Here is a 10,267-nt window from a genome sequence, read left to right as displayed (position 1 = left end):
GGAGGGGCCACAGAGCCTGGGAAGGAGGCATGTTGTCTGCTGAAGGTGGTAGGACTTGTCAGACACTTCAGGGGACCAGATCGGTAGCAGAAAAGGACATTAGGCACATAGTTTGAATCCCAGCACTTGGGAGGCAGAGGCAGGGGGATCTTTGTGAGTTTAAAGTCAGCCTGGTCTACAGAGTAAGTTCCAGGCTAGCCAGGGCTCTGTACTGAAATTTCTTTTTAAAAGGAGAAAGGGTGAGGGCCAGCAGGCAGACGAACACTGGTCCTGATGTTGACCCTGCCGGAGTAACAAGGGCAGCAGTAGAAGCAGTGGGTTGAAGCATAGAGGACTGGAGACAACGGAGACATTGGCTTTCGCGATCCTTCTGAGCAACGTCGTCGTTGTAAAGGGGAGAAGACTGGGTCTTGGTCCCAAAGGCAGCTGGATATAACAGGATTTGGACTGCTTGGTTGGTTTGCTTGTTTTGAAAATGAGATCTGGTGATGTTTTTTCCTGGTTTGTTTAGGAGTGTGTGTGTGTGTGTGTGTGTGTGTGTGTGTGTGTGTGTGTGTTGTGCTACTGAAGACTGAACCTGGACCTCACTAGACAAGAGGCTCTGTCCAGAGTCTGAGAACTGACTGAATTAGACTAACGTGGCAGAGCGTTGAGGGCATGTGATGACAAGGGAAAGATACTGGAAATACAGGAAAGAAATGCTATCATTAATGTGGAGAGGTTCGAGATGCTGAGGCAGTGTACAGACTTGGAAGACTTTACTGGGAGCAAGTGGGAGCGAGCCCTCATCCTTCAGATAGCATCAAGCCTCATCCCTGGCCCTGGTTCATGACCGTGGGACCTGCAAATGGCTCAGCAGAGTCTATGTGTGGGGTACCCTATATTTGTGTAGGGTCCATCCTGAACAGAGCATAGCAGGAGTCCTCAGTGCTGGGGCATTGTGAGATTTGGATGAATCCTGACCAGAGGAATAACAGCCAATGAAAGTTCTAGAGAAATCCGCGACTCAGAATTTGAGGAGTAAAGAGATAAGACAGAGAGAGGTCCCAATGTCACCCAAACAAGATGGATCTAGTCTGTCACCTTCACACTCCACCCTGCTCCTCTGCCCTTTACCCACCCCACTGGGCATCCTCTGAGCTCACTGTCCTCTGGCAGTTTTCAGAAAGAAAGCAGACTCTCCAATCACACTGAAAAAGATGGAAATTTTCAACACTAGAACACAGCCAGGCAGGCACAGTGAGACAGGCTTGTAATCTCAGGACCCCTGAGGCTACGGCAGGAGAATTATGAGTTTGTGGTCGGCCTGGACTCTACGTAATGCTTTTAGAGATGTCCTGACTCTTCCCAGGAGTCGGGCAGCTTCCGGCAAGTATACCAATCAAGTGGCAGCTGCCCAGAGTGCCACTGTAACCCACTCAGATGGAGTGCCCAGAGGGACACCAGTGTCTGTCTGGTTGACTAGTAAACAGTTAATGTCTCCTGAATGTCCCAATAGTTAACTCTTAAATGCATGGAGGAGGCTTTGTCTGTGACGTCTGCTGCTTCCCTGTAGCTCAATGGCCTCCCTCCATGACAGTCTCATCCTCACAGAGGTAAGCAGCACTGCTCAGGTCATCTAGGAAATGGCCTTCCTCGGCCAGTCACCTCTGTGGACCGTCCTCTCTGGTACTGGTGTAGGGAGAGTGTTAATCCCAACAACGGGAGGAGAAAGACCGCTGACCCAATTCACTGTGGCCAAATTAATTAAAACAAGCAATTAGTTACAGCAAGCTTTTTTATTCGTGTGCAAGGGCTGCCACCCCCTAAGGCGGGGGGTCCAGAGGTCAGCCTCAGATGTGAGGAAGACAAGGCTTTTGTAGCTCAGGAGTAAGTTTCCAAATAGGAGTCTGGCAGACAGAATAGGCAGGGTCAAAGGACCAGAACATAAATATAGCAAGCTATTCCTTCCTGAAACGAAGACATGGCTGCGAGGTGGGCATCACCAGGGAATCACAACAGCTGGTAGTCACAGATGGTCACAACGAGCTTTTGAAACAAAGGTAGGGCTGCAAGATAACCGGTTATAAGCAACTTTTTGAAACAAAGACGTGATTGCTACTCCTGGAACCGGCAGTACAGAACCATTTATAGTTAAGGTTGCAGGAGTAGGGTGTTGTCCAATCCTTGGGAAGCAGGTTTAGTCTTAAAGAGGAATGACCTAGTTTGTCCTTACGATGAGATGGCTTCCAAGCCCAAGATGGAGGCAGGCTGGTTCTTCAGAAGAACCTCACTCACTCAGTTTCTTCCTTAGTATTCGTCGGCTTTCCTCGGTTCTGTTTAGTACTACTGTCGTGGTACTGAATAATCAGGGCAGGGACCCGACCGTCTCTAACGATTCTTACACGGGAAACCTAACCAATCCTTCTCGAACATCGCTTCTCAGTAGCCCAGGAAAAAGGGTTGAGTGGAAACCAGAAGCACCCTTGGGCACCAGTCCAGCTGGCTCCAAAAGGCAGGGGCAGAACCATTGTGTGATGCCAGCGCACAGCCGTGTCTGGAGACTGACTAGATGGGAGGGATCATGACAGCAGCTTCCTCTCACAAGCCCAAATCTCCACTCTGCCGTGAGTTTGGCCAAAGGGCCCCCGTGGAAACCTCTGGAAGCTACCAGTTTTCCTTTGATGTTGGCAGCCTCCACTTTTTTTTTTTTTTTTTTTTTTTTTTGGCTTTTCGAGACAGGGTTTCTCTGAAGCTTTTTTAGAGCCTGTCCTGGAACTAGCTCTTGTAGACCAGGCTGGCCTCGAACTCACAGAGAAACGCCTGCCTCTGCCTCCCGAGTGCTGGGATTAAAGGCGTGCGCCACCACCACCCGGCCAGCCTCCACTTTTATAATCTCTGAATTTCAATAAAGCTGCCTCTCTCTACTTCCACAGCTGACAGGCGCGGAAGATACCTCCCACGGATGGCCAGTGGGCCTCCTTCAGTACGTGCCAAACACAGTGGGGACTCTTAATTATTATTTAAATTTTGTGATTGTGGAGCAGAATGATAAGTAGGGTACCTAGAACGCTGAATTTATTCCATCAGGATTGAAACAGGATCCTGCAACTTGAGCAAATTTAAGTTTTGAAAGGGGCTCTTTCCTTTTCCAAACCCAGTGAGAATTTTTTTTGTTTTGTTTTGTTTTTTGTTTTTGCTTTGCTTTGCTTTGCTTTTCGAGGCAGAGTTTCTCTGTGTAGCCCTTACTGTCCTGGAACTAGTTCTTGTAGACCAGGCTGGCCTCGGACTCACAGAAATACACCTGCCTCTGCCTCCTGAGTGCTGGGATTAAAGGCGTGCGCCACTACCAGCTGGCTGAGAATTTATTTTTTAAAAAGATAATTGAGCACCAAGTAATGCCAGACATGAAAGAGACAGCGGACAGAGAGGAAGGAGTGGAGTTCTGTTGTTATTTTCTTTCTGTATCCCATTTATGCTTGAAATGTCCCAGGAAGAAGCCACCATGGAAGGGAATTAACAGTTGGAGTCACTCACTCTCAGTCTCTCTTCTTTTGCCCCTCCCTCCCACATCCCCATTCCCACCCCCAACCAGCGTTCTCAGGTCATGCTCTAGATGGGCCTCCTCGATCAAGAAGGTCCCAGAAGATGCATCTGTGAGAGCCTCCAAGCATGCTCCATGACATCACTATCCCTGGGGAGGATCAGTTGCCCTGCTTTTGTGCACTTGTTCCATCTCCAGGGTCATCTCTGCTAAGGAGCTTAAAACTCAGGAAAGGCAACTGTCCTCTCCGACCACAGGCTTGGAAGCTTGTGGTGCCCTGAGTCAGGCAGGCTGGGTGCCCACAAGCAAACACCTGCCTGGTAATAAATGCACCTCTGTGAACAAGGAGGGCCAGCAAGGAAGTCTCCAAAAAACGTTTGTGGGATGCAATCTCTGTGCAAGGCAGCATCTAGTGGAAGGCGCAGACGGGTCTGGTGTTTCCCCGGACCCAGATAAAAGCATCTTTACGTAATGATCCTAATACCAGTGGCTCCATTGTCTCTAGCATTCAGTGACACAAGGAGGAAATACCCAGCACACAGTAGGTGATGTTCATGACAGCAAGTCCAGCTACAGCCTATTAAAGCCCGTTATCCTCCTCACTCCCTCAAATGCCCTCCTGGTCTCATAGTGACATCATTCTTGGGACCACTTGGCCAACACCTCTGCCCAGCCCTTCAGCAGGTCCTAGTAAACGTGGCAATTTCAGTCTGTTTGCTCTTTAAGTTTGTGAAGTTCTCAGCGTTCGACTTCTTATTCGTTTGCCTGCAGCGTTCAGCAGGGATGCCTTTGCTCTGTTACAGGGTGATCCGTTTCAGCTCTCCATACGTGTGCGCTCTATATTTCGGTAGTAGGTTTCTAAAGGCTTTTCTGAAAGGCCTTCAAGAGCCGGTCGTGCCTACCTGTACTCCCTCCTCTACCCTGCCCTCCTGCCTCTCATTTCATCTAAACCTTGCCCTGCTCTCTCCCCTTCGCTGTTTATACCATTTCATCCCATCTCCCCTCCCAAGGATGCACAGGCGGCACAAATTGGACTTGATGGGCTTAAACAGAAGAGAGGATACAGCGCTGGGGGGAGGGAAGGGGGAATCTGAGAGGAGTCAGGGGAGGGGATGAATGTAAACACAACACATGGTACAAGAGTCTCAAAAATTTGTGACTTCTGCAGTTTTACTAGCCGATGTGTGAAGAGTGTGTCTCTATTTTTCTGGAAAGTACACTCTTAAACCTGAATCCATGTTTGTTAGATCCAAATGTCTGGGAGCGCTTTGTGCTCCCCGTTCCCTGGCAGGTAGGTGCCTTGTAAATGGTTGCTGAACCTCCTGTCTGCACCCCTCGGTTCAACTAGGGATGGGTTCAACACTTGTTCATGTGTTACGCCCTCTACCCAAGACTTTCTTTAGTTTGTCTTCATAAATGCCTTCTGCTCTTTGAAAGGCAGAGTCCAGGATGGTTCTCTTCCATCCCTGCGTAGTGTGGTTCTCTGTGGCTTCTGGAGTCAGAAGGTGGAAAGAGACTTTAGCCAAGTCACCCAGGTGACAACCCCAGACAAGACGCTTAGTTTACTACCTGCTAAGACATGCAAAAAGACACAACACCAGCCATACTGTGTTCTCAACCTGGTTCTCAACCTGGGGGCTGCGACCCCTCTGGGGGGTCAAATGACCCTTTCGTGGAGGTTACCTAAGACCATTGGAAAACACGGATATTTACATTATCATTCATAACAGAAGCAAAATTACAGTTATGAAGTAGCAACAAAAATAATTTTGGGGGTCACTACAACATGAGGAACTAGATTAAAGGGTCACAGCCTTGGGAGGGTTGGGGACCACTGCTCTAGGGGGAGTGAAGGAGTAACCGAGACAACTACCCAGCAGAGTGCTGCTACTCAGTACTCCTCAAGAGGGGTTACTGCTAAGGTTGTCACGCTTTATTTTAGTGAAGATTAGGCACTCCCTCCAGTTCCCATTTAAATGGTCCTTCTGCATATGTATTTTGTCACCTTAAATCCTTCTTATAAAAAAACTATTAGCTGCACAAATCAATTTCTTTGTTCCTATTTAAGCATGGTTTTACCCTACTATCTGAAAAAGTAGATACTTTCCCAACTCCATGTAGTAGTGGAACAATATGTTTGGCTTTCTCTGCATTTACCTCCCTGAAATCAAAGTTCAGAACGAGTCTTCAGCTTCCCCGTGGGATAGCTAGTGTGAGGTGCGGTCACGGTAACTGACAGTGTTAGTCCATACCGGTGCTCTAAGAATGACCCCGGATGAACCAGCCTCATGGAGTTCTCACATTAAGCCGGACAGTGCCAGCAAGGCCTAGCCGCACTCACATTTGGTCCCTTACATAGGAGTTTTGTATCCACCCTGTCTCCTCTCTCACGCAGACGTCGTACTGGCCGATGGCAGTATGGTGGTTCCTCTGTGCCCCAAAGGGTACTTTCCTTGTGGGAATCTCACCAAGTGCTTACCCCGAGCCTTTCACTGTGATGGCGTGGACGATTGCGGGAACGGTGCTGACGAGGACAGCTGTGGTGAGTCCCGCCCCCTCCTGTGCTCCACACACCGACCTCACCGCGTGTACCCCCCCCCCAGAACTGCGGGTCAGTCAGTGAGCGAGGGTAATGAATTGGGAGGCACGACCTAATAACCCCTGCTATTGTGTTCGGGCGAATGACCTGAATTTTAAGAGATGGAGTTTGCTAAAGCCGAAACGATAGTCCCACAAAAATTCGAAATGGCATTCTAAATTTTATTATTTTGCCTCTCATAACTCAATTTGAAGAGGCTTCCTTGTGGCCCATAGCTTTGCTCAGCTTTAAGAATACCCATAAGCTGCCTTGAGCTCACCTAGAGGATTAGTTGATGGTGCAGCTCTGGGTCAGGACCTCCCCATATCACTGAGACAAGGTGAGCTCAAAAGAAATAAGGTGGAAACAAGGCCCTTGAGCTCCTGCGACAACATGGACAAAGACAACAATAACGCTGTGCTTGGGTGACTGAGCACATCTGGAGGGAAAGGGGTCGTGAACAGCCAACAAAGAAAGAGACAATAAGGACAGAATCAAGGAAAACTTTTCTTTAATTAAAGTGACTTGAACTGAGAACAAAATGGAAGGAAGGAAGGAAGGAAGGAAGGAAGGAAGGAAGGAAGGAAGGAAGGAAGGAAGGAAGGAAGGAAGGTATTCTGGAGGCATAGGAAATAAAAAGCCTTGGGGCTGACTAAAATAGAATCAAATAGCGTCAGTCCTGCGAAAGCAATGTGACTTGAACAGAGTCACCCAAAGGGTGAAGAGGTTCCAAAGTTTATCACTCGGGCTCTCCCGGGCCAAGTGCTGAGATCACACATCTTGCCTGATCTAATCTGCCTGTTTGCAGAGAGGTTGATATGTGAAGTTAGTCACAGTCAACGCGGTGACTCAGACCTTCCTAGTCTGCCACATAAGGCCAGCGTCCTTCAGCACTGGTCCACTAGCATCTGAGTCGGGCTGCCATGTCCTGGCGGGCCAAACAGAATTCTGCAACTTGCTCTTGCCCCAGGTACTCGTGCGTCCTTCCCTTGGATGGGAAACAACCTAGCCTCCCACAAAGCTCTCCTGCCTGTTCTCCCATCACGCTCAGTTCAGAGGGGCGGGAGGCAGCTCAGGGAGTGGGGAATGCTTAGCAGGCGGGAGGTTCAATCCAGAGCAATGAAAACGAAAAAGGCCTCAGTTCAGGTGTGCCTCCCCCTCGAAGACAGCTGCGCAGGCATCCCCATGGGTAAATCTGCCACGTTGAGTCACGTGTGTTACTTTTCACCTCCTTGCAGATGTGAGCACCCTAAGAAAAAGGCCTGGCTCGCCTTTGTTTTTGTTGCCCCAGAATGTAGGCTCAGAGAGTACACAGTAGGCACTCAGTCTGGGCTCAGTTCTCTGATTGTCAATGAACAATCATTGAGATCTCCTCTTTGCTACACGGGAATCAAGGATCACTCCCGCTTCTCTACCCCCAAGCAGACGCTCGGAACCCAGACTGAACAAGGAACATGAAATAGCTTATAATACAATTAAAGATATCACGATATCACCGTTCAGGATATGAGAAAGGAGTAGAGATAAATTTAGATATCAGGGACCATGAACTTACTTTTTGATTTGTGTGGACTTTGATGCCATTACAATGGAAATCTTACCATTTCTATAGCACATACCCAATTAAGGAAGTTTCAAAATAGGCACATTTTTGCAAATATCTATGTATATATTATTCATATGCGATTTTTCTAATACAGAGGAATATCAAACAAGAATATTACAATAGCAGATGACAAATTGACCTTAAGGCATGACAAACCAAGGCACTGTTATTTTTCTCAATAGGATTTAACACTCTTTATAAAAAAGGTATTTTGTTTTTTGTCTTTATTTAAAAATAAAATCTGGCAAGGAGTGATATAGTCCATGCTGAGCATGTGTGGGGCCCTGGGTTCAATCCCAAGAAACAAAGCAAAACAAGGAAGGTCCAATTTTTATCAGACCTCAGTACCCCATTGCACAAGTCAGAGTGAAATGCAGGATGCAGTTGTCTTGTGAAATCCCCAAAACTCAAGCCAAAGCCTCAAAATATCAGTGTCAGAAACAGGTGCGACTTACCAAGACATTTGTAATTACAATACAAAACAAAAATTGCATTATATACATATTATATATGTACGTCTGAAATCCTTGTGAGTAGAGGAAGCAGGAAATGCCCGCAAGTGTGTGTTTAACTCTCTCTTGCTATTTTTAGATTTTAAAAAAAAAATCATTCTGTGCTTGAGCAGGATTTCTTTTTTTTTTTTTAATTTGATTTCATGAGATTTTTATACTTTTGCTTTTGTGGTATGATGTCTGATGTCTAGACTAACTGATGCGTATCAATCACCACCCCACAGGTGACACTAGTGGATGGGCGACCATATTTGGCACAATCCATGGAAATGTCAATAAAGTGACATTAACACAGGAGTGCTGTAAGTGGTGTTGGTTCAAAGACGGTATCAGCTTGCAGAAAACGTGATTGTGGCGCGTGGATTTATCCGGGAACAGCAGCCCCCCCTTATCTAAGGTTTTGCTGTCAATAGTGTCAACGAACTGCAGCCAACTGTGGTCCCAAAAGAGTAAATGAACACTGTGAGGAGCTGGGACTTCAGCTTACAATAACAATGTTGATGTCCTGAGACAGGCAGACCACATTCACATAACATTGGTCATGGTATATCGCTATGATTTTTCTATTAAGTTATTGGTTACTCTCAATTCACTGGCCTGATGTATAAATTGAACTTTTTTCAGAGGCATGTAGGCGCAGGGAAATCAGTAAATACAGGATTTGGTGTTATCTCTGGTTTTAATCATCCACTGGGTGTCTTGGAATGTGTCCCCTGTGGATAAGGGGGGACTGCTGTAGTGGCTCAGTTCCCTTCGTGTCCATGTGTTTCACTGGTAATGATTCTCCTATCTGCCTGTGGGCCTGAGGAAAAGATGGGAGAACTGGTCCATTTCTATGCATGCTCATTTCTGGTGTCACGGTATCAATCATGGGAATACAGAGATAATCAATAATGGTGACAGACAATGAGGTTCTATGTCCTTTGATTTTTTTTTTCAATGAAGAGCTCATACTATGTTCCAGACATAGGAAGTACAATTCTGATTAAGGTGTGTCCCCAACTCACAAATAGCTCGCATGTAGCCGGAAAGACATCCTCACTAAGCCATGGTGATTCCAGGCTGCACAGGGATGCATGGAAGACCACGGTAAGAAATGGGGCTCTGCCAGGAATGGGGATATGCTCCCAAGCAGTGCACTGAGGCGGCTGTGAAGTCCCCGGAAGGAGATAGAAGAGGTAACAGGATCCGCAGGTAAACGAGGCCTGTAAGATCTGTGGGTAGCTGTCCGATGCAGGTTGCACAATGCCTTTAGTAAGTGTGCGGAGAGTCTTCAAGTGTGAGCTGGGAGGCAGAGCTGAACTCAGGAGGTTGCAGCGTGCCCCTAGAGGATTTGGGGCACGCACTGTGGAGGTTGACCTCTGTATTACTAGTAGAGTTGGATGTGTGTGTGCATGTGTGTGTGTGTCTGTACATATGTAGATGAATATATAGTTTGATATATGTTAGTATACATAAATTTCACTTATGTGTGTAATGTACATGTATTAAATACTATACTGACAGTGGGCCTGGTTATGCACACCTTTAATTCCAGCACTCTGAGAGGCAGAAGAAGGCAATTTCTGTGAGTTCCAGGTTAACCAGGGATACAACCCTGTCTGAAAAACAAGCAAAGAAATAAACAACAACAACAAAACTCTATACTTACAGTGCACATACAGTTGGGGCTCTCACCTAGGGGTTACACAGCTGTGTATTCAACCAACTACAGAGCAGAAATAGTTTTATTAAAAATACTATACATGTGTTGAACTTGTACAGAAAATCTAGTCACTAATATTAATGTTTATTATCCTATATTGTTATATACTATTACAATCATATAATAATATAAAAATATGTATATAGTGTAACAACTATATCATCAGTATTCATATTATAATCAGTGTCCTGAAGCCTCTAGAGATACACTCGCGGATGCAGGGGTTTGTATGTAACAAGTATACAAACACTGTACCACTTTTAGAAGGGACTTGAGCATCTGTGAACTTAGGTATCCATGAGGACCCTGAAAACAACCCCCATACCTGAGAAAGATTGCAGGA

At 46.5% G+C, this 10,267-nt stretch overlaps 1 protein-coding gene across 1 annotated transcript in view; it reads left to right on the top strand.

The window, feature by feature from the left end:
- The first annotated feature begins 1,963 nt into the window (after positions 1-1,963).
- The window catches only part of Rxfp2 (relaxin family peptide receptor 2), a 41,534-nt gene continuing 33,230 nt past the window's right edge, over positions 1,964-10,267 (top strand). Inside the window, exons 1-4 of the mRNA XM_042055855.1 lie at positions 1,964-2,004; positions 3,722-3,843; positions 5,919-6,065; positions 8,444-8,521. Of these exons, the coding sequence (XP_041911789.1) occupies positions 1,964-2,004; positions 3,722-3,843; positions 5,919-6,065; positions 8,444-8,521 (388 nt within the window). The remainder of the gene's footprint in view (positions 2,005-3,721; positions 3,844-5,918; positions 6,066-8,443; positions 8,522-10,267) is intronic.

This window comes from Arvicola amphibius, chromosome 10 (genome assembly GCF_903992535.2).
Source record: "Arvicola amphibius chromosome 10, mArvAmp1.2, whole genome shotgun sequence".
Taxonomy (NCBI): Eukaryota; Metazoa; Chordata; class Mammalia; order Rodentia; family Cricetidae; genus Arvicola; species Arvicola amphibius.
This window is presented reverse-complemented; position numbering and strand designations above follow the sequence as displayed.